The sequence below is a fragment of the Salvelinus alpinus genome, chromosome 2 (genome assembly GCF_045679555.1).
Source record: "Salvelinus alpinus chromosome 2, SLU_Salpinus.1, whole genome shotgun sequence".
Lineage (NCBI taxonomy): Eukaryota > Metazoa > Chordata > Actinopteri > Salmoniformes > Salmonidae > Salvelinus > Salvelinus alpinus.
In genome coordinates this window covers 66,176,534-66,201,512 of record NC_092087.1, presented here as the reverse complement: position 1 = coordinate 66,201,512, position 24,979 = coordinate 66,176,534, and the positions used below count along the sequence as shown (strand labels likewise).

General features: G+C 42.3%; 1 protein-coding gene across 1 annotated transcript; it reads left to right on the top strand.

Moving 5' to 3' along the window:
- The first annotated feature begins 1,023 nt into the window (after positions 1-1,023).
- Positions 1,024-8,928, top strand: LOC139567016 (3-oxo-5-alpha-steroid 4-dehydrogenase 2-like). The gene is made up of 5 exons (XM_071388438.1): positions 1,024-1,445; positions 6,490-6,653; positions 7,288-7,389; positions 8,462-8,612; positions 8,811-8,928. The coding sequence occupies exons 1-5, from the start codon at positions 1,168-1,170 to the stop codon at positions 8,875-8,877; spliced, it is 762 nt and encodes a 253-aa protein (XP_071244539.1). The 5' UTR covers positions 1,024-1,167; the 3' UTR covers positions 8,878-8,928.
- The last annotated feature ends 16,051 nt before the right edge of the window (positions 8,929-24,979 follow it).

Sequence of the window (24,979 nt, the reverse complement as noted above, 5' to 3'; positions counted from 1 at the left end):
GAGGAAGTACAGTTCCCGCTCAGCCCAGTCAAAACTGTTCGCTGCTCTGGCACCCCAATGGTGGAACAAACTCCCTCACGACGCCAGGTCAGCGGAGTCAATCACCACCTTCCGGAGACACCTGAAACCCCACCTCTTTAAGGAATACCTAGGATAGGATAAAGTAATCCTTCTAACCCCCCCCCCCTTAAAAGAGTTAGATGCACTATTGTAAAGTGGTTGTTCCACTGGATATCATAAGGTGAATGCACCAATTTGTAAATCGCTCTGGATAAGAGCGTCTGCTAAATGACTTAAATGTAAAATGTAAATGTAATACCTGTATCCGTAACAATATTATATGAAGTAATAATCTAAAATGTAATCAGCTGTTTTTAAGAATGTAACTGTTATCCGATTAAACATTTTATTTAACGTAATTTGGTCCGATTACAGTTACTTCATTTTTGTAATCTGATTATGTAATCCCTGTTATGCGTTAGTACCAAAACCTGCTCTTCTCTCACAGTACAATGTCACTGACATTGGAAGACTACCGAGCTCCTTTTGGAAAACAATTTACCCCTTTCCAGACAGAGTGCCTCGTGGAAAATGTTATACATTCTTGAGGAGATTGAATGGCAAAGGGCCAACTCTGATCACTCATCATTTTCACATGATTAGAAAAACATCAGTATAGTGGTATATGTGGTAGGCAAAGACTGGAGGGCAATGTTGTTAATGATTTTGTCTAGGTCTATTCATTCTGCAATTGTACATGTAAGTTATCCTTTACTTTAAAAAAACAATTACAAAAAAATATGTATATCATGTAATCACTCCTTAGGTTTAAAAAAAAAAAAAAAAATCATCTTGGTGATGTTTCACACTCAAATTATAGTAGTGCAGAGAAGTTACATACAAACTACTTACATAAAGCACACTTACTTAACCAGCAAGATCATGATCCTTCTCAGATTTCAACAGTGACTGAAACATGAGAGACTCCGGTTGTTTTAAAAGGGGAGGAGTTGGGAGTAGTATGTGTGCCTCTCCCATTCACACACGTCTCAGACCAGCATACACAGATGGAGGCTACTCGGTCTTGACAGAGTGGGGACCGTGGAAGCTTTGCTGGACACAAGGACCTGAAGGAAGAGAAGGAGAAGAACGGAGAGAAGGATAATAATGGAGTGCAAGGAGAATGTGATCCACTACCTCAGCTGGGGGTTCATCGTCGGTGCGGTGGCGTATCTCCTTCAGCAGACCAGGACCCAGACCCCGTACGGACGCTACGTGACCTCGGATGGGACCCCAGGGAGGACCTGCCCTGCCAAGCTGGCCTGGTTCCTCCAGGAACTGCCTTCTTTCCTGGTTCCCATGCTCCTTCTGCTCTCCACCGACACACAGCCCAGCCTGGGAAAATACCTGCTTCTCTGGACCTTCTGTCTGCACTACTTCCAAAGGTATGTGTACACATTAGATTGGTCCCCGATCTGTAAGTATTGTCTAGGCCACGTGGCTAGACAGCAGAATTAGATATGTGATGGTGGGACCAGACTATGTCCACATACCAACTTTCAATGGAGTTTTGGATCTTTTAACTCATAAATCAGCTGAAACATATGGACACTTTTTTGGGCAACAGCAGATATATTTCACTTAAAAGGTGTTGAACATACAGTTGAAGTTGGAAGTTTACATACACTTAGGTTGGTGTCATTAAAACTCATTTTTCAACCACTCCACAAATTTCTTGTTAACAAACTATAGTTTTGGCAAGTCGGTTAGGACATCTACTTTGTTCATGACACAAATAATTTTTCCAACAATTGTTTACAGACAGATTATTTCACTTATAGTTCACTGTATTACAATTCCAGTGGGTCAGAAGTAGAGGTCGGCCGATTAATTGGAATGGCCGATTTAATTAGGGCCAATTTCAAGTTTTCATAACAATCGGATTTTTTTTTTTTTTTTTTTTACACTTTTATTTAATCTTTATTTAACTAGACATGTCAGTTAAGAACACATTCTTATTTTCAATGACGGCCTAGGAACGGTGGGTTAACTGCCTCGTTCAGGGGCAGAACGACAGATTTTCACATTGTCAGCTCGGGGGATCCAATCTTGCAACCTTACAGTTAACTAGTCCCAACGCAATAACGACCTGCCTCTCCTTGCACTCCACAAGGAGACTGCCTGTTACACGAATGCAGTAAGCCAAGGTAAATTGCTCGCTAGCATTAAACTTATCTTATAAAAAACAATCAATCAATTATAATCACTAGTTAACTACACATGGTTGATGATATTACTAGATATTATCTAGCGTGTCCTGCGTTGTGTATAATTTGACTGAGCAAACAAGCATACAAGTATCTGACTGAGCGGTGGTAGGCAGAAGCAGGCGCGTAAACATTCATTCAAACAGCACTTTCGTGCGTTTTGCCAGCAGCTCCTCGTTGTGCGTCAAGCATTGCGCTGTTTATGACTTCAAGCCTATCAACTCCCGAGATGAGGCTGGTGTAACCGAAGTGAAATGGCTGGCTAGTTAGCGCGCGCTAATAGCGTTTCAAACGTCACTCGCTCTGAGCCTTGGAGTGGTTGTTTCCCTTGCTCTGCATGGGTAACGCTGCTTCAAGGGTGGCTGTTGTCGATGTGTTCCTGGTTCGAGCCCAGGGAGGAGCGAGGAGAGGGACGGAAGCTATACTGTTACACTGGCAATACTAAAGTGCCTATAAGAACATCCAACAGTCAAAGGTTAATGAAATACAAATGGTATAGAATATTGAAGACTCATGTTAAAAGGAACCACCAGCTTTCATATGTTCTCATGTTCTGAGCAAGGAACTTAAACGTTAGCTTTCTTACATGGCACATATTGCACTTTTACTTTCTTCTCCAACACTTTGTTTTTGCATTATTTAAACCAAATTGAACATGTTTCATTATTTATTTGAGGCTAAATTGATTTTATTGATGTATTTGATTAAGTTAAAATAAGTGTTCATTCAGTATTGTTGTAATTGTCATTATTACAAATACATTTTAAAAAATCGGTCAATTAATCGGTATCGGCTTTTTTGGGCCTCCAATAATCGGTATCGGCGTTGAAAAATCATAATCGGCCGACCTCTAGTCAGAAGTTTACATACACTAAGTTGACTGTGCCTTTAAACATTTTGGAAAATTCCAGAAAATGATGTCATGGCTTTAGAAGCTTCTGATATGCTAATTGACATCATTTGAGTCAATTGGAGGTGTACCTGTGGATGTATATGCCTACCTTCAATCTCAGTGGCTCTTTGCTTGACATCATGGGAAAATCAGAAGAAATCAGCCAAGACCTCAGAAAAAAAATTGTAGACCTCCACAAGTCTGGTTCATCCCTGGGAGCAATTTCCAAACGCCTGAAGGTACCCCATTCATCTGTACAAACAATAGTACGTAAGTATTAACACCATGGGACCACACAGCCGTCATTCCACTCAGGAAGGAGACGCGTTCTGTCTCCTAGAGAAAAGTGCAAATCAATCCCAGAACAACAGCAAAGGACCTTGTGAAGATGCTGGAGGAAACGGGTACAAAAGTATCTAAATCCACAGTAAAACGAGTCCTATATCGACATAACCTGAAAGGCCGCTCAGCAAGGAAGAAGCCACTGCTCCAAAACTGCCATAAAAAAGCCAGACTACAGTTTGTAACTGCACATGGGGACAAAGATCGTACATTTTGGAGAAATGTGCTCTGGTCTGATGAAACAAAAATATAACTTTTTGGCCATAATGACCATCGTTATGTTTGGAGGAAAAAGGAGGAGGCTTGCAAGCTGAAGAACACCATCCCAACCGTGAAGAACGGGGGTGGCAGCAGACTTTAATGCAGGTAAACTTAAATCAGTACTACCAAATTTCCATCAACATGTAAAATGTTGATCTAGATCACCTGTACTCCACACACAGAGACGCGTACAAAGCTCTCCCTCGCCCTCCATTTGGTAAATCTGACCACAACTCTATCCTCCTGCTTACAAGCAAAAATTAAAGCAGGAAGCACCAGTGACTCGGTCTATAAAAAAGTGGTCAGATGAAGCAGATGCTAAACTACAGGATTGCTTTGCTATCACAGACTGGAACATGTTCCTGGGATTCTTCCGATGGCGTTGAGGAGTACTTCCAGCTAGCTGAAATGTATCTAAGGGCTGTATGCGATTATGGAGTGTCAATCAAATTGTTTCTTTGTCATCTTGCTAGTTAGTTACATAGCTGTGGCCATCTATTTAGTATCAGCAAGGGCTTTCCACAACAATAGCAACAATAGCGCAGCTAGCTAACATTGACTCGACCATAAAGCAACACACACGGACATGCCTTGCCAAACATTGCACCTGCCACCTTCTGGTTTGCAGTATTCTAACAAGGCTGAGTGGCTGACAACTTCAAGGTCTTTGCTGTATGAGCACAAAAGAGATTGACTGCCAACACTGATCAGAGGTGTTAAGCTCTGTCGGCAGGCAAACATTTGACAATCCTACTGTTGTCTGATCTCTTACATAGTCAAAACCTGTGGAGAACTCTCAAAGGAGACCCGGGTGTGAACATATTTACATGGTAGGGAATTGAACGTGCGTCAAACTCACAACTGCCCTTAAACCAGGTCAGCACACTTCCATGAATGTATGTTAGTCACCGCATTTCTTCTCGTCACCATATCTTCTGCCATATCAAACTTTTACTCAACAGGGTCATGTCCAGTATGGAAAATTCTTTTGAAACGGGGAGGTAATACCTGAACTTGTCCAATAAGAAACAATATTTTTTAGTTATGTTGCAATATTGTGTTCCCCACTGAACATGACCCTGGGCTTTGTTAAACAGTACCCACTCGATCAGTGGGGGACAACTTTGTAGTTGCAGATTGTCGAACGTTGCAGATAGAAATGTAATGAAGAGAAAAAAGAAAAAAATCATATTTTTTTTAACCAGGTAGGCAAGTTGAGAACAAGTTCTCATTTACAATTGCGACCTGGCCAAGATAAAGCAAAGCAGTTCAACACATACAACAACACAGTTACACATGGAGTAAAACAAACATACAGTCAATAATACAGTAGAAAAATAAGTCTATAGAGAACGTGAGCAAATGAGGTGAGATAAGGGAGGTAAAAGGCAAAAAAAGGCCATGGTTGCAAAGTATATACAATATAGCAAGTAAAACACTGGAATGGTAGATTTGCAGTGGAAGAATGTGTAAAGTAGAAATAGAAATAATGGGGTGCAAAGGAGCAAAATAAATAAATAAATACAGTATAGGAAGAGGTAGTTGTTTGGGCTAAATTATAGATGGGCTATGTACAGGTGCAGTAATCTGTGAGCTGCTCTGACAGCTGGTGCTTAAAGTTAGTGAGGGAGATAAGTGTTTCCAGTTTCAGAGATTTTTGTAGTTCGTTCTAGTCATTGGCAGCAGATAACTGGAAGGAGAGGCGGCCAAAGGAGGAATTGGGTTTGGGGATGACCAGAGAGATATACCTGCTGGAGCGCGTGCTACAGGTGGGTGCTGCTATGGTGACCAGCAAGCTGAGATAAGGGGGGACTTTACCTAGCAGGCTCTTGTAGATGACCTGGAGCCAGTGGGTTTGGCGACGAGTATGAAGCGAGGGCCAGCCAACGAGAGCGTACAGGTCGCAGTGGTGGGTAGTATATGGCGCTTTGGTGACAAAACGGATTGCACTGTGATAGACTGCATACAATTTATTGAGTAGGGTATTGGAGGCTATTTTGTAAATGACATCGCCGAAGTCGAGGATCGGTAGGATGGTCAGTTTTACGAGGGTATGTTTGGCAGCATGAGTGAAGGATGCTTTATTGCGAAATAAGAAGCCAATTCTAGATTTAACTTTGGATTGGAGATGTTTGATGCGAGTCTGGAAGGAGAGTTTACAGTCTAACCAGACACCTAGGTATTTGTAGTTGTCCACGTATTCTAACTCAGAACCGTCCAGAGTAGTGATGCTGGACGGGCGGGCAGGTGCAGGCAGCGATCGGTTGAAGAGCATGCATTTCGTTTTACTTGTATTTAAGAGCAGTTGGAGGCCACGGAAGGAGAGTTGTATGGCATTGAAGCTTGTCTGGAGGGTTGTTAACAGTGTCCAAAGAAGGGCCAGAAGTATACAGAATGGTGTCGTCTGCGTAGAGGTGGATCAGAGACTCACCAGCAGCAAGAGCGACATCATTGATGTATACAGAGAAGAGAGTCGGCCCAAGAATTGAACCCTGTGGCATCCCCATAGAGACTGCCAGAGGCCCGGACAACAGGCCGGTTGTGATGACGTGATCCCTTATTCTACTTGTTACAGGGGAATGTTTGTTCTACATAATCTATTTCTATCTACATTAAGAAACACGGCCCTGCATGGCTTCCAGGTACTCACAGTTTGTACACAGCAGTGCTATATTGACCCATCTTTGACTTGATTTCTTTAATCAATATTTTTCTATTTTTTGCAAGAACGTTCATCTACTCCTTGCTGACCAAAGGCCGCCCTTCCCCTCTCTACATTGTCTTCTCTGCGGTAGTCTTCTGTTCCGTCAACGGTTTTCTCCAAGGCCACTACATGCTCCACTGTGCCACGTACGATGACGCGTGGCAGACCGACATTCGTCTAGGCACCGGTAAGTGAGATCTGAGATCCAAGCGGAAATGGTTTAGCAGTCTTTTCTCAGCCATTATTCGGTATATTACAGTGCCTGGATGATGTTCACAGACATTTGGCAGTCATTTGGTATCCTATGTCGAAGCCCGAAATAAATGCTATAAATTTATTTACAAAGTAATGTAATTTCAACCTTTTTAAAGGGTAACATTTGATAACTGCTAGAGCTACTGTAGATTAAGTCTGAGATCATTTAAAAAAATGTAATTGGTTAGGAAAACACACAACAGGAAAACCAGCCGTGCAGTCTGGGAGACTCTAATCTGGTCAGAACTTTCAGGCTTTCAGCCTGGAACTGTGACGAAACAAGTTGGCATTTGCTTCATCCTTGCCAATGTTCTGTGTTTATTGGTCAGTTAATGAGGCTAGATTCTTCAAAACATGCATCTTTTGGTCCCAGCAGGATATGGGACGACTATTTTGACAATATTCTTCCACAAGAAAATAAATAATGATTTGTTGACAAAGTCTGAGTTTGGGGTCGCATTGTACAAGCTTCTGCCAGCATGAAGGCTTTTAACAGCTCATACATTTTCGTTTTTCTATAGAACTAGAATGTGGTTTGCAATAAGCACCTGTATTGTTTTTTTCAGGTTTGCTGATGTTTTTCCTGGGAATGGCCATCAACATTCACAGCGACCACATTCTTCTAAATTTGAGAAAACCCGGAGAGGTTGTTTACAAGATTCCAAAAGGTACCAGATGGAATTCTGGATAACAGATGTCCAGCAGTGTTTCGGCATATGTTCCAGTCTTGTGAAACAATAGCAAAAACGTGGATCTCTAGGCAAATAACCATGTTCTGTACTCTTTACTTAGTCACTGTCCGCACAACCATGTGATGATAAACAGAACAAGCAGAGCATATTCAGAACATTCTGGTGTCAATGTGACCTTTTGCATTTATCTCTACTTCCTTTTGCTTTGTAAGGGCTATGCCTGTGCTGATCGAAATATGTTTTTAAAGGCCCAGTGCAGTCAAAATGCATTTTTCCTGTGTTTTTTTTTATCATACTGTACAACAGCTAATGACACTAACACTGTAAAAGTGTGAAAAAAACAATTTCCTGATAATTGCTGGTTTTGGCTTTCCATGATGACATCACAATGTGGTAAATTGGTTACTAGACCAATAAGAGTTCCAAACCTCTCTGCCAATAACAGCTAGTTTTCAGTTTCCCCCTCCCCACTCACAGTCCTGGCAAAATTCTAGATTGAGAAAGATTTTTTGTTGTTGCTAAAAAGCGTTTTTTGCCCATTTGAATAGAAATCTATTACAGTAAGGTACTTAATTGTTACCCAGAAATGATTTGATATTGATATAAGAACTTCTGCATTGGGCCTTTAATTGCTAATGGGTCGTAGAAGATTGTGAGCAACGTACACAATGCATTCAATGTTTTGCCAAGAAACTTCAGACACAGGAAGCAAACATTCCAGCTTTCTGGGCCATTACTTCACGGACAGGTTCAAAAGGAACATCTTGCAACTATTATCAGAACCACGCGAAAAATGAAACAGAAATGAAGACCACAGCAGATCTGTTTTCATTCACCTTCGGGTTGAATTAAATATCCAAGTAGTATATTCAATCATGGGTCCCTTGACATGGGGTGCTGGATCAAAAAAAATGTAGCAGATATGAAGTAGGGTCTGAAAGGTCAGGGATTGAAATGTTGTGAACTACTTTTTAAGGTATGAGTGTACCTGAGTGTACTACTTCATTAGTACTGTACTGAATTAACTGTCGGACACTTTATATTCCAGGGGGAATGTTTGAGTATGTCTCCGGAGCAAACTTCTTTGGAGAGATTCTGGAGTGGTGCGGGTATGCCCTAGCAACGTGGTCCCTGGCGACGTTCTCCTTTGCCCTTTTCACTGTGTGCTCGATTGGACCGCGGGCCTACCACCACCACAGGTACTAACAGTTCCAACCTCAAGAGCCTTCTGTAATCTCTTCATGCTCACACTCACACTGATACACTCATGTTCACTGGTATTGATACAACTATAAATCTTTCAGCAAAGCAATAAGCACGGACTGTCTTGTTGGCATTTTACAATGGAAAAGCATGGTAGTAGGATTCCTTCAATCTGACACTCTCTTCTCTTTCAGGTACTACCAAGAGAAGTTTGAAGACTACCCTCGGTCGAGGAAAGCTGTGATACCTTTCATATTATAAGAAGAACAGCAAACCAGAGAAGCCTTAATAAATGGACTGACCTAGCTAAAATTATTAGTCATGATATTGGCATTTACTGAACTCTGAAATGAAATGCTTGTCCTATATTGCTCTTTTCTGTGGAGCCCATTTGACCAGGCTTTAGCTTTCATTAGCTAGACATATTGAACCTATCATGTCATTGTACTCAGAGCTATCATATTCCACACTTGCAGCAACATATCTGTAATGCCATACTCCGAAATGCTTGGAGGAATGAATTATGTGGCAGCATTCATCATGGTCAAAGCTCAATGAAGGATAAAGAATTCAGGGTGAAGAGAACGGGGAGTGAGTGGGTGGGCAGGTCTTGAGAGAATAACATTTTATGTCGAAAGGGATGACTGACTGCCTATTCTTCTTTGTGCAAAAAAATGTATCTCTTGGACAAATGAACTACTTCACTTTTGGAAAGGCTCGTTAAATCTCTGCTTATTAATCACAAATATTATGTGATTAATAACTGCTGCATATGTTATTACACTTTTTAATTTCATACTTGCTTGGTTGTTTAGATAAGTCCAAATGCAATGTCATCCTTCATTACGTGGGACAAAGGCTCAGCTTACTGGAAATCATGTAACTTGAATATCTGGCTACGCAGTGACATTCATCAATCAAGTTCCAGAGAGATGCCACCCTCTGGAACTAGTTGAGCTAGTGCATCACTGAGGTTCTTGACAGACAAGCTTAACAGTACGTGTTATGACTGTAGTTGTAATCCTCCTATTCTACCCCTAGAGGGTAGTATAAGCTTTTTCATGCGGGTATCATGTTTTAGAGAGCGCAACATGATAGTCCACTAAAAGCAGACATTGGTCACATCAATATTTCAATCCAAGGTGGCGTTCTAATTTCCTTCATTGGCACTGATCTGGAGAAAGAGCAGTGCTGATGATGGAAAGATGAAACTTTTTTCACCTTACTGAGCCAGCTGAGCTGTATTGCGCTGGCCTGGTTACGCATGCACCATCGTTTCTGGAACCGTGCTGGAAAGGAGCATGTGAAAATAAAATCCCTGAACCAGTACAGTTTGGGTCAGCATGATAAAGTGAAAAAGGCTTTCGAGATGTTTAAGATGGAACATGTTAAGAATGGAGGTCCCAATATTGACTTGCTTAGTTAAAGGTTAAATAAAAAATATTGCACTCAATTGCGATGGTACTTAAGCCCACTCCTTGGTCTAATTTAATATAATCTCAAGTTTTGTTGCAATGGAAAGAATCAAATGTTTGCTTTCATGACTGACATTTTAAATGTAATCGATTATGTGATGTCTGTAAAGTGTCTTGAAACGCAGCCCTGGTCTTCCCTAGGTGAAATATGTTCATACTCCGCACACCTGTTAGCAAGTTACTCTGCAGTTTGACTTATTGTGAAATCCATCGTTTAATTTGATCTCTAACAGAGGAATAACATTTACAGCTAATCAAGCACAGGAAATTACATCATTATCTTGAGTTCAGAACTCAATTCCATTTACTCCACACGTGAGTCGTTAAATAGATAGTAGTCCACTGGCAAAACGCCTCACCACCAGTCACTCCTGGGAATCCTTCTCTTTCAGTGCCATCTCAGAGCGAGCGACCCTTCTCATAGCCCTCTGCATGAGCCAGGTGGTTAAATGGATGCCAAGAAAGGACCCCCCGAAACCACCCACAGCCAGTTCTTCTTCAACCAGCTCTGGGGCTTCATAGTCTCAGTCCACTATATAGCCTAGTAGGTGTTCCCCTTTCTGAAGGATGTGTACGTCACTGGAACAAAAGAGAGAAAAATGAAGATACAAGATACTCGTGGTTCCCTACCATGTCAACTCAGACAGAAGGTGATCTACACAACTGAAGGATGTGTCACTTTAAATACGTTTAGGCGACGACAAGACCTTGACATGCCTTGGATTAGAGTACCGAGAGAAATTGTCACATACTACATCAAGATTGATAGGAGGACAATCATGGTTCATGACATAACAATAATAAAGAGCTCCAGCATGCTTTCCTCACTCTCCTTCACCAGCTACTTTGCCTTGGCAGGGGCTTGAGGTGGCGAAACATATGCCACAATGCCTGGTTCGGAAACATAGTCCTGTTTATTCTTGTGTAGCGCAGGGTGCGACTTGACATTGTACCAACCCCAGTGTATGAGTCCAAGGCTCGTGCCCATAACAATCAAGACTTTGTAATTATTCCCGGTAGTCCGCAATCCCATGATTGAAAGGCACTTGGCTCAACTAAGGAAAACATGTATGTCAAGAAGCATTGGTTTGTTAATGCATTATAACCTGCTATTCAGTCAAACTGTAGACTTTTTTTTTTTTTAAAGGGTGTCAGGTCCCATGGATCAATTTTCTCAATTGTTCAACCGGTCAGTCATCAAATTGCAATATAGCACGAATAGCTGTTTTGCTTGGGTTAGACTTGCCATTTGAGTCATGTAAGCACAAGGCTATTCTCTGCCAGAGCACAGCTAACTTAGCTAGCTAGCTAAGTTATGTACAGCTTTTGCTAGTGAAACAGCTGACTTTATGATACATTCAGATATCCTTAATTCATAATGCTTCATACATAGAATGACACACATTTTTCATGTTGTGACCTTCAGTAATGTCGTATTTCACCAAATGTAAAAGCTGGCAGGCTAACTGAAAGTTTGTTAACAAGTGGCTTGGTTTAGCTAGCTAAATAGCTAGTTCTCGCCTTCAGAATCAGCTCTTTCTCGTATGCCCACCATTTCTGGGTCCTCGCAATATTGTCGACATGAAGATGCCTGAACATGAGCTAATTGTGCAATGTGGTTAATATCAGCAAAGAGAATCAACCTCTCTTATATACATATTAGAAAATTAGATATTTCACTGAAAACGAATTTTCCACTCAATATTTGAAACAAACGTTTTTAAAAACTACCTAATAATTATGCAGGCAATATTTCAGCCACCTAGTGGTTAAGAGCGTTGGGCCCATAGAGAATGATAGAGGCCTCTAGTGGCCAAAATACCGTTTTTGCATGGGCAATAACACTGAGGGCTGCCATCATTTTAATGAGGTCAACTGTGTGGGACTTCCAACTTCATTGGCTGATACCTCCTGGTGACCTTGTTGGAGTCATGTGCACCTGGGTCATCAGGAGGGATCAGCCAATCGTGAAGAAGAAAATAGACTACTTCAAAATGGAGTTAGTCTTAATGGCAATGCCCTTGAGCAAGGCACTTTACCGTATTTGCTCCTGTAAGTCGCGCTGGATAAGAGCGTCTACTAAATGACTACAATTTTAATGTAAACAACATTTGTTTGCGACTTTGCCAGGACGAGAAACTGTGTTCATGCGTTTTCACAATGTCATGTTGAAGTGGTAAGCAGAAGCTATGTTCATTTGGCTGGTTAAATGTTGACAATTCATCGTTGTTACATTAATAAACAGTTATCTCTGAAGCTCTCTAAAATGTATTAGAGGTTTGGACCAGCAGAGGGAGCTGTCTGCCTGTGTAATTCTTAAATTCTTACCAGATGGATTTCTCTCTCTCTCTCTCTCTCTCTCTCTCTCTCTCTCTCTCTCTCTCTCTCTCTCTCTCTCTCTCTCTCTCTCTCTCTCTCTCTCTCTCTCTCTCTTTCTCTCTCTTTCTCTCTCTCTGTCTCTCTCTCTCTCTCTCTCTCTCTCTCTCTCTCTCTCTCTCTCTTTCTGTCTCTTTCTGTCTCTTTCTGTCTCTCTCGACCCAGATTCCAGGAAGAAGAAAACATTTGTTTGTGGAGGCATGGAAGAAAAAATTTGTTTGTGGAGGCATGCATGTAAAATAAGCTAACATGGTTAATTGGCCTACTCAACAATGTCAACAGACCACACACTGCATGGAAACCAAAACCATTTTTTTTCTGTCTACTACTATCCAGTCTGAACACAAAATGTAGTGTAAAGAGGTGTAGCTATACAGAAGATACTGTATATAGAGCTGCATTGTGGTCAGCCATCATTGAACAGGAATGTAGAAGGCTCAAGGCCTGGAAAGTGATGAGGAGCAGCGTCATAGCCTGTCTGTGCAGCACAACAGTTGGACAGTAATACTCTTGTGACACGAGGTAGAAAGATAAGGTTTGGTGGTGGCTTGAACCGCAGATGATGCAGACCAGATACTGACAGAGGATTAGTGTGGAATGAATGAGGAGGCCTGAACTTGGTCGAGGATGAGTGAAGAGGAGAAAGAGTCACTCGAAGTTGACGACTCCCCCATTCTTTTTGGATCAGCTTCAAGATTGCAGACTCACAGAATTGTTCTGATTATTTCTCTGACTGGGACAGTTGGAAACGTGGGGGTACAAGCACAACAACTTATGACTTCAAAGTATTATATATTATCTCATAACAATGCGTTAGCCTATACAGTACTTGTTGGCCTTATTTTAAGTGTTACCAAATAACCTATTCAGTTAGAACTAAAGCTAACAATATGTGAAAAAAGCAAAGTATGTACTAAATCGGAGATGGGCAACTCCAGTCCTTGGGGGCCTGATTGGTGTCACACTTTTACTCCAGCTCCAGCTAACACACCTGACTCCAATAATCAACAAATCATGATCTTTTGTTTAGAATGCAATTAGTTTCATCAGCTGTTTTGATTAGGGTTGTGGAAAAAGTGTGACACCACTCCGGCCCCTGAGGACTGGAGTTGCCCATACATGTGCTAAATGCAAACGTTTTTTATAAATCAGAAAAAATGTCACCTAGGGACACTGCATCAAGTGGGATTCTGGTTAGTTACAATGTGGTTGGGAACAAAAGGTGCAGCAGTACAATGAAGAAGTTGGCTTTAAGTGGCCAGTGATAGCTGAGCCTCTATCAGTCATAATAGTCCCAACTCCCTGTGCACCACAGTATACATCACTTCTTATGAGAACCAGGAACTAAAGCCACGTTGGCCCATTTTTTAAAGGCTGTGAGAAACGGGAGCTTCTTTCAAACGGGTCCTTTTCAGATGTCTTGGGTGGGACACACTGACGTGTTCTCTCTATTGATGAAGAAGCTTATCTAGATCTGTCTGCCCTGTGGGGCAAACTGACGACAGTTTTCTAAAGCCATGAAAATATACTTTACTGAATAGCAAGCAACCTCAGGGTGTGAAGAAAATCAAAGTTGTGACAATGCACTTCAGTTGGCCTCAATAAATGGACTGTCATGCACGAATGTTGTTTGTTTAAACAAACAATGACAACATTTAAAGCCACAACTGCATAAAATCAAACATTTTCGTAAACAACGGGTGTGGACTAACTGCTTACTTACAGGGCCTTCCCAAAAATGCAGAGAGAAATAAAATAGTAGAAAGTACAGGGTCTTGGTCCAGTTACATCTGTTTGGTCTTGTTCTAGGCTGTGATCGTCCAGGTTCTGACTGATTAAACTTGATATAGCGAATCCCAGACATTTAGGGAATACCTATGTTGCCCAAAGCAGCTGTGGCTACTCAAAGAGTTCCTATGGGTGTAGGGAAAAGGGGGGCTTTTATGGACTGGCCAGACTCTAGCAGTCACATCAGTCTGGCCAATATCCATGTGAGTGTGTGTGTGAGAGAGAGAGTGAGTGAAAGAAAGAGATAGAGAAGGGGGGCTTTAGTGGGGAATTTCATCTGTGCAATGTCAGCCCTTACACCAGAGGAGTCTGGTGGGAGGAGCTATAGGAGGATGTGCTCATTGTAATGGCTGGAATGGAATCAATGGAACGGAGTCAAACATGTGGTTTCCATATTTTTGATGTGTTTACCGTTCCATTAATTCCATTCCAGCCATTACAATGAGCACATCCTCCTATAGCTCCTCCCACCAGCCTCCTCTGCCTTACACCCCTTTTTGGGTCACCAAGGCGTTTGTCACGAGACGACCATCACCGTACACACACCCACACGTACACACTTTGACACACCCCAATTCCCCAAATAGCCCCCATCTCTCTCTCTCTCTCTCTCTCTCTCTCTCTCTCTCTCTCTCTCTCTCTCTCTCTCTCTCACACACACACACACACACACACACACACACACACACACACACACACACACACACACACACACACACACACACACACACACACACACACACACAGCCGACTCAGAAATCAAGGAATGTCTTGGGTTCATCATGTCCTGGTATGATTGAGGGATATAAAGAGAGGGAAGAGGGATGGCTGAAAATAACCATTCACTTCGGGCCATGTGACGTTATAAGCCTAATGGTGTTTGAAGGGCCACTGAGTTCTCCAATACTAACCACTCACCTTTAATCGTTCAAAAATGTTTTTAGGTGTTTCAAACTGAACTATCCAAGCCCCATCAAAGTGTTAGGTGCATGACCCATGATGATCCTAGCCTGGTCCCAGATCTGTTTGTGTCTTGCCAACTCCCATGGTCAATGTCACATGCAGAGTTGTGTGACAGCACAAACAGATCTGGGACCAGTTTTGGATGTCAGTGCAATATCAAGAAATGACAAAACAACCCATTGCATGGCAACGTTTGTGCGCGAAGCGTGGAGTCAGTCAGTCAGTGTTTATGGTTAACTTGCAAATGGGTCTCTCCGCAATCTTGCCGAGAGTAATTCGATAAAAGGGAGATATTCCAAGCATGGCCCGCAACCTGGATCCCGGCCAAAGGCGAAGCAATGCGGGTTCTTAAACTCGCCACTTATTTCGCTCCCACACCCATTACACATAGTAATGGAGGGAGGCATTTCAGCAACATTCCCGTTGCGTTCCAGTTCTAATATTAGTATTCATTTCAAGAACGCAGGGCATGGTGATTGGAGATGGAGAAAATACTATTAGTGTCATTAGTTGTTTATTAGAATTAATATATTAATTGCTTAGGCTATTCATGGTTTGAAATGTAACATACATTTGTAATGTGCTGTAACTACATTCTGAAACCACAGCTACTATTCCTGAATCTTCACTGAATATAGGCTAATATATGTCAATATGAACAAGTCTGGAGAAAATACTTGAAAAGTTCAGTCATTGGCCAGAAATAAAAATAAAAGTATCTCTGTTCTATAGAACTAACTGTACCATCATTCATTCCAACGAGCAAGAGAAGAGAGCCATATAAAAATATATCAATTTGTTGATTTACCTCCCAGCCGTATGGCCAAATAGCTCTTATATCCATGACCCACCCATGAAATTCTGTGTCTAACAAGGTTCGCTACGTATCGTATTACATAGACAGTTCATTTTTTAAATGCAATTCCAGTGGAATATTTTTTATAAAACCACTTACTCAACATTGCATCTGGGGGCTTTTCGGAGAGGGGCTTGACCTTGTTCTGGCTTGTCTTAATGAAAACGAATGTGTGTAAGAAGTTTCAAGACGAGACAGTGGTCTGTGTGGGTGTGCATGGTCTTACAGGAGTGACTTGGTCTCCACAAGATGGCGCTGTTCCTTTCATTGGTATGTGACAAGACTGTTCAGGGGCTCTCTTTGCATCTTTGTTTACAGGAGGTTGGCAAATTAGCCAAACTTGGTGCAAACTTCCCCTAAATTGTAGAATTTAGCCTTTTCGTTGTTTTGAAGACTTGGAAGCACATTTCATTCATTTGATTAGTATTAACCAGTGGAGGCTGCTGAGCGGAGGACGGCTCATAAAAATGTCTGGAATGGAGCAAATGGAATGGTATGTATTTGATACCATTCCACAAATTCCGCTCCAGCCATTACCACAAGCCCGTCCTTCCCAGTTAAGTTGCCACCAACCTCCTGTGGTCTTATCTGTGCCTTTAGCCTGGTAAAAGTGTCTTGACAAGTGTCTTTCTGGGAAAATCTGTCTACTCTCACATTTGTTCCCACGGTGGATTCCAGTCTAAAATACAATCATCATTCACACTAACCAGCCAAATGTCAAGGGGTTAACTACAAGGCTTGGCCGCACCAAGAAAGTCTTCCTCCAATGTAAATGCCCTCATAATTTAGAGTAGATCAATCTTAAATCTAATAGGTTATTTTGCCACAGCTACACCTATTATCGAAAAGACAAAAACCTAAGAAAGCCATTGCCATCGGTGAATCATCAGAAAATCAGCTATTATCATTTTACTAGACTCGTGAAGCAAAGTTTCCCAGAAATATTATATTTTGCAGTGAGAAGTCTGCAGAGAGTGGGCAGCAACTATTCATCCTTGAAAGAGAAGACAAATCACCCGATCCCATCTCCTTTCTTAATTTCTTTCTTTTTGCCTTTTTAATAGCGTAATTGTTGGTTTTGAGGAGGGGTTTCTTGTAGGGCTGGGAATTGCCAGGAACATCACGATACAATATTCGCACGATACTTAGGTGCTGATATGATATGTATTGCAATTCTCACGATTCTCTATGTATTGAAATTCGATACTGCGATTTTCTTGCGACTTGGTGTTCCAAACATATTTCTCCCTATATGCCTGCTGCAGAGAGACAAGAAAGAGCCATAATAAAAACGAGTTCTGGTGCCAGTTCAGCCAACTAGCTTTAGCTTACGCTACCAAAAAATAAATCATATTGAGATATGTAACTGGGAAAGGAGAGGGACATAGAGATAGTGTAACTATGGAAGATGGATGGACAGGTCGTGCGATAAAGATGATGAGGATTGAGCGACATGGGGGGAGGCAACAGAGAGATTCAAAGAGCAAAACAGACAGAAAGGGAGAGAAAGAGGATAAAAGTGAAATTAATAGAGGAGAGAATAGAGACAGAGAAAGAGTGCGTAAACTATATACAAAGTGGTAATTGAAGAGTATCACAGCCCTGCCTGCTTAGCGGTAGGAAATAATCCCGCTCCTATCATTTACGTCTCGCTCTCTTATCCTTGCCACTTATCCCTGTGTGGTGTGTTGTGTGGTGTGTCTTTGTTGTCTGCGGGGGTCGTGCGCATCGCTAACCCGTGGCAGGTCACCCCTCATTGTCTGACAGTGTGGGAACCCTGTAAACTGGAGCATCTTCAGGTTCCACCCCCAGGGGAATAGGCTAAAGACACCAGCTGGTTATATGAATGGAATTAGGTAGGAAGATACCATCACCGGGATGGGGGGAGGAGAGTCGCTAACTGCTTGAAAGTTTTCTATTTTCTCCAAAGTGAAAATCTATGAATGTGATAGACTTTGAAGTTGAGTTTCATATGTGTGTTCATTCTGCATTTATAAATTCCATTGCCTTTATCATTATTTAGCAAATAAATAGTATTGACTGGCTATTGTTTGAATCAGGGTCACTGTATAACTCCAGTTATACAGTGAATTGAAGTACATCATATTCTTATGGAGAAATTCCATGTCAAAATCCACAGACAGGAATTGAACTGGAATTTACTTTAACTCTGGAATTAATCTGAATTTGGGTGACCTAACTATCAGGATTTGATCCCCCCAAAAAAGCATGCATACACAAAAACTGTTGCTTGCTCAGACAGAGCAGACAACCGATAGACAGCTTCGAGAGAGAGGTAATGTCTGTGCAGGTATCCACATGGTGACAGGATCATTTTTGTTCCAGTCCAACACTAACACACATCATTTAGCCAAGGGCTGGATGATCACCTAGTTGAATCATCTAGTTGTATTAGAGCTGGGGAAAAACTGCGCGGTCCTGTCTGTACGCCCCCAGGACTGTCTGGAGTTGAGAAACACTGTCTGGCACCGACCCATTCAAAGAAAGAGATAACGGGAGACCAGACCAAAAAATTGGCTGGAGACTCATTAGTAAGTCTAGGTCTAGGTCATCGTTTAACACGACCCCCATTGTGATAAGTACTCATAAGTAGAGAGAGGAACAGGAAGCTAGGTTCCATTGTCATTAGCATCATTTTGTTTTTAGATTACAGGACACAAGACTTAATTCCCATCCAATCAAAAAGCCACTTTGTTGCAGACTCGCAGTAGAGACACATGGCAGTTCCACTTAGCAGCCTTGAGGCTATAATGTGTGTGTGTGTGTGCCTTTTCAGAGATTGTCATTTAAGCCCCATTTCCTGTTATCAGTGATAAAATCAGCAAGGGGCAGAGCTGAGGTTGAAGAAACTTTACACTGTGTGTGTGTGTGTGTGTGTGTGTGTGTGTGTGTGTGTGTGTGTGTGTGTGTGTGTGTGTGTGTGTGTGTGTGTGTGTGTGTGTGTGTGTGTGTGTGTGTGTGTGTGTGTGTGTGTGTGCGTGCGTGCGTGCGTGCGTGAGGGCAAGCACACACATGTAAAAGGGAGACAAAAAGAGATGATTGAGAAAGAAAGTTTGGAGGGAGGGAGGGAAACATGGTGAAAGCATTTTATTGATGGTCTGGGGGCAGCTTGCTGGTGTTGAGTTCTTGTCTACTGTTGGCATGAATAACATTACACAGAGAGAGACCGGACAACAGTGGCAGACAGCAAAAGATATGACTCAGTCAAACACTTAGGACTTGTGTTCCCAGACACAGATTGAGCCTAGTCCTGGACTAAAAGGCATGTTCAATGGAAAATCCCCTTTGAGCATTATTCTTAAGACTAGGTTTAATCTGTGCCTCCAACAATCGACAAGTGTCCTAGTCCGATCGCTATGTATTATGTGTATTCTGATCGGCATGCATGTTATGTCAATGTGATTTGACCGAAGGCTACAGTTGCCATTTTGTGTTTAAAGTTAGTAAATAGTGTGTTGAGTTAAGAGTTTAAATCCCCTCCCTCAGAGTTGTAGCATTGATGCGTAGGCTACATTAGCTATTTCCCGTCACATTTTGTACAACCGCCCTGAATATATCACGGGCATTATGAACGTCGTAACAATTTGCTAAATCTTATAATACGAAGCTCAATCTACAACATGGGTAGGGGAACCCTGCGGGCTCACACGGATGTATGGGCCAATGTTTTGACTGGTCTTTTTCACAAGTGTACACTGTTTGTTTAAACGCTGTGATGGGAGTGAATGAATTCCATAGAGGGAGACTGAGCTCTGTGTGGTTGCTGCTGGTGATTATAGTATAGCGGGCAGCTCACATGCACGAGCACATGCAACATACACACACACACAAAAAACTCACAGACAGGCACGAACCACACACACATACCAACAGACTCTCTCTCTCTCTCTCTCTCTCTCTCTCTCTCTCTCTCTCTCTCTCTCTCTCTCTCTCTCTCTCTCTCTCTCTCTCTCTCTCTCTCTCTCTCTCTCTCTCACACACACACCATTCCAGATGTGTTATTTCCAAGGATTTGGGTTCCATTACATGGTCTCTGCCATGGTATATATCTCCAAAGCCTCATTTGTCTATTTGTGTAGCTAATTCGACATGACATGGCAAATTGAGAAGGGACTCTTTTTCTCCCCCTGTAGATTGACGACTCGGGATCCGTGCAAAAGTGGATGTGCAAAAATGCTTAATGATTTGGTGTCTTTAGTGGCTATGATGCAATTATTAGTTGTCTGTAGCAGTCTAGACCATTATTAACATTATTAATGATCAAGGTCCCCTTTAGCAGAGTTGCATTTTAATTGCTTTTAAGGCATGTTTTGCACAAGGAAGTCACTCTGGATCCAATACTTTGAATTCATATTTTATCAGCAGAGAAAATCCTGCTAGGCCATAGAGAAAGGTGAAAACACAATACTACAGCATCCATATTAGGAAGTTGTCAGTCGTCAGAGTTTTGTCTGACAACTACCTAATATGGATGCCGTACAATATGCACATTTTGTACATAAAGCATAATTCAGGCTAGAGGTGACTGACTTTGTGTTGATATCATGGATATCAATTTGATACCCTAAAGGGCCAAAAAGAAAAAGTACTGACCAGAAAGCCAGAGATGTGTCTGTCCAATCCAAGCTGATGGACCCACTGACTCCCTAAAACTCCCCGAGACTGTGTAAAGGTTTTCCTCTGGTATGTAAACTTAGAGTTCCCATGGATTTAGAAAAGCGAGCAGAAGCTCAATGACCTTAGTGCACCAGCAGTACATGCATACGTTTCCACTCACATCAATTAGTATCGCGACTTATCTATATGGGAAGCAGAACTATTCAGGGCCTGAAGAGCTCAGTTGCGGTCAATTCCATTTGAACTGAGTCAACACAGCAAATTAATTGAAATTCAATATATTTGAACTGAGAAATAAAACCTTATTGTTAAAAAATATTATTGTGAGGAATACATCTTATTGGTAAGCATAAATCTTATTCTTAAAGTTATGGGCAATTTTCAATTAGTGTATTAATGTCTTGCATTAAATGGGTTGAAATAGATCTCACTCAACCCTGTTCAAGAGTGAGAAAGAGGATAAGAAAGTGTGAGGAGGGTGAGGGTGAGAGACGGTAAGGGTAGATGATTAAATGGGCAGAAAGTCCGGGCTTGACTTCAGCCCTGACCAGAGAGCTACGCCCACCCCTTGCCTGATAGGCTGATCCACTGAGTCCTTTACTGGCAATCACGAACCATACTTGAAGGGACACACTCTTCTCACTTTGCCCGGAGGGCGGTGCTTTACGTCACGATGGGCGTGGGTTTCAAAGTGCAAGGACTGCCACGTTCTCCTGCGAACCCTCCGCCTGAGACCACATTCATGAATGAGTGGTGGGTTTATACTTTATAGTTTACAATTGCACTTTCACATTAGTTCATCATTTTGCTTTATTTGAACTTAAAACTGTCTGGACCAGTTTCCCCAACCAACAACGTCAAGCCAATCAACTAAATTTAACTGAATAAAATATATGAAACTGATCATGACTAGATTTAATCTAATTTTAATGTGATTGGTTAGTCAACATGCAATAATACCTATATACTGTCAATCAGTGAGATTAATGAATTACGTTGCAGGCTTCATTAAAAACTGTTAATCTGATCGATTTTGGGTATCCTTGGTTCTATTTATTTGGTCGAGGGCCTATAAATGAGGCCAGCTTTACCATATTATCCTGGAGGCATACTTACACACCCAGTTTCAATACTTTGCGTGAATAATATCTCTGAACTCTACACAATGTGAAATTCGAATACAAAATCTTTCTATTTCTAATTCTTTCTATTCTGTGACTGCATGAAATAGCAAACATAATGGAAATTCAACGATTACATTTGTTTACTTCCTCTTTGTGGCTCCCTGATGAAACAGTAACATCCATTACAGTAGTTAGGTTTAGCCAACCTGTATTCTATGGTTTAGCGGTTGTGTGCTTGGCTTGTTCTCAACACTGTGCGCACCCATATGCATGCTGAAAATCTACACCCACCGTGACGTATAGCACCGGCCACCGGGCAAAATGGCTTGAAAAGAGTCATGTTTGAAAGGACAAAAGCGGCAAAAAAAACTCAAGGAAGCAAATGGCTGAAACAGGGAGGGACCTACCTACATTTGTCCAATAAGAAAATCTTGTTACGTTTTTTACTGCAAACTGTTTTGCTACCGTGCAAACTAATGAACACAACCCTGGTGAGCTACTTGGCCAACTACCTTGCAAAATAAATACTTTTTTAGCAAGACCAGATAGCAACACCTGACCTAACCGTCCTTTGCAGGGATTGATCATCTGACTGACCAGCGCCTAAGGCTTGGGACTAGTCACCAGGTGCCAATGGGGGGGAGGGGCGGGGGTGGGGGATCACTGCTTGGGACTGGGGAGTGGAACACCTGCCAGGGCCCTCGGCTGGTCCCTGATAGAGGCACGACTCGCAGCCACTTTCCCAGGCTCCTGGATGAATGGTCACTAATATCCGTGGGAGACGGCTTTTCCCTCAGAGCAGCCCCAGTATTCAGCCCAGCGCGGTGCGGCACTGCTGACTCCCAGCTTGGCAGTCTTGTGAGGGCTTAAGCCATTCCCTTGGCTGTAACCCCTGATGGAAAATAACAAGCGGTCCTCGATAGGTTTACAATAGACAGAGAGAGAGAGAGAGAGAGAGGTTTGCGGAGTTGAATGTAAGGGTTCAAGTGTTAAAGTATTAAAGTGAGTAAGTGTTTATAGAGCTAACGTGAAATAGGTGATGAAACAACTTAAGAAGTACATAAGTACCAGGAATTTCAGTGCCCTCTTACATTTGCACTTTCTTTTTTTTAATCTAAGGCTCATATCGAAAGCCCTGCATGTCAATTGCAAACACAGCTCTTGATCCCCAGTGCAACAACAAGAATATGAGCGAGTTCATTTTCTGTGGTCGAAAAGAAAGCAAAACACACAAAACGAGCTAATGACATTCAAGTATGCACCCCCCCCCCCACACACACACACACCGAACAAATTTTCTTCTCTCAAATCAGATTAAGATATTAGTCTCACGTAGTTGGAACACTAACGTTCCGTAAAAATCGGAGCACATTTTCCAATTTGGATAATTCGATATCGACAGGCTCTTCAGGTCTCGCCAGAGGTTTAGATTTCAAAATGCGGGGAGGGAGAGAGCGGAGCGTGGAAATCGAGGAAAGAGCAACTCCACCGTGACAATACTGCTTCTGCTGCTAATGGTCAAAAGTATTGGCTTTGAATCACTTTAGCCTACTCCCCCTCCTCTACCATGGTTCCCCAAGGTCATTTAACTCATTTCCACACTGCCCAGCATTGGGGCTCGCCCCAGCCTCACGACCTGGAGCTGTTTGGATAGAGTCATGTTTACAAAATGAAACACACTCACACAAGTGTTTACTTTGCACCCACCCACGCGGACACACACACACACACACACACACACACACACACACACACACACACACACACACACACACACACACACACACACACACACACACACACACACACACACACACACACACACACACACACACACACACACACACACACACACACACAAACCTACCCAGACCCACACACACTCAGACACACACATTCCACCCCCACTTCCAGAAGTAATCATTCCCTGTAGCAAGGGGATCTAGCATAGCTGTTGGGGTGGTCAGAGAAGGGAAATGTATACCTCCTATTCAAGTTATTTTTCAATCGTGTTCAGAGACAGCAAAGCTGTACCATACTTTACCACACAATACCTCAGACCAAACCATGTCATGTCATACCATGCCATGCAGTGGTGGTTCTAGCTTGTATGGCTCCCTGGGAGAATCCCCCCTTCAGCTGTTTTGCGAAAGAAAATGAAAAGCATACGCATCCAAGTCTTCATAAAAGCAGCTTATAGTATGTAAACTGAGCATATCCCTCCCACGACTAAACTCAGTACCACAAATTCTTAGCATGCTTCAACGTTTTTATTGCAGTTAAACGTCAACACTGCTTATGAGTATAGTATGATGACTGGGCTATATTATGCATGCAGTGGCTTGGTGGCAACGCCAACTACGTTTCCCAGAATTCTGCGAGACTTAGCTCCAGGTTTAGCGGCCCTGAGGCCCTGGGCAGACGACCACAGAAGCGCCCGCTGGTGTCACACCATACTGTTTACATACAACCAGACTCTACCAGAGTAGAGAAAGTGCAGTAGAAAGCAATAGTTTTGAGACGTTTTCACTCAGCAGCAGCACCTAGTCAGGCAGGCTGGCAAGCAGATACACACACACACACACACACACACACACACACACACACACACACACACACACACACACACACACACACACACACACACACACACACACACACACACACACACACACACACACACACACACACACACACACACACACACACACACACACACACACACAAACTTGTATGAACCTGGTTTGGGTGACTCAGCTAGCAAAAGGTTGGTCCTTTCATTTTAGAGTGACGGACCACACAACTGGACAGGACCAGAGTACAGCGAGCGACATATGGTAGTTGTTAGGAGTGGAATCTTGACTTGGGAAGTTGGGATAAAGACAAGGACTGTTACTTAAATGTACGTGCAAATATCCTGCTGGCATCAATGCATGATTCCAGTTAATGTCGGGACTTTACATTTGCAGTTCAAGCCCAACTTTCACTGGAGATTATCCATTGAGCCACCTTTTTTAGTCAGGGACTAAATCAAATCAAGCTTTGTTTATACAGCACATTTCAGACATGGAATGCAACGCAATGTGCTTCACAGGAAAAAACGAATAAAAGCAATGCAAATAAACACTGAAGTATTTACTACA

Coding starts and splice junctions, on each gene's coding strand:
- LOC139567016 (XM_071388438.1), top strand. CDS start 1,168: ATGGAGTGCAAGGAGAATGTGATCCACTACCTCAGCTGGGGGTTCATC. Junction 7,390..8,461: donor TGTTTACAAGATTCCAAAAG/GTACCAGATGGA, acceptor TTTATATTCCAG/GGGGAATGTTTGAGTATGTC. Junction 8,613..8,810: donor CGGGCCTACCACCACCACAG/GTACTAACAGTT, acceptor CTTCTCTTTCAG/GTACTACCAAGAGAAGTTTG.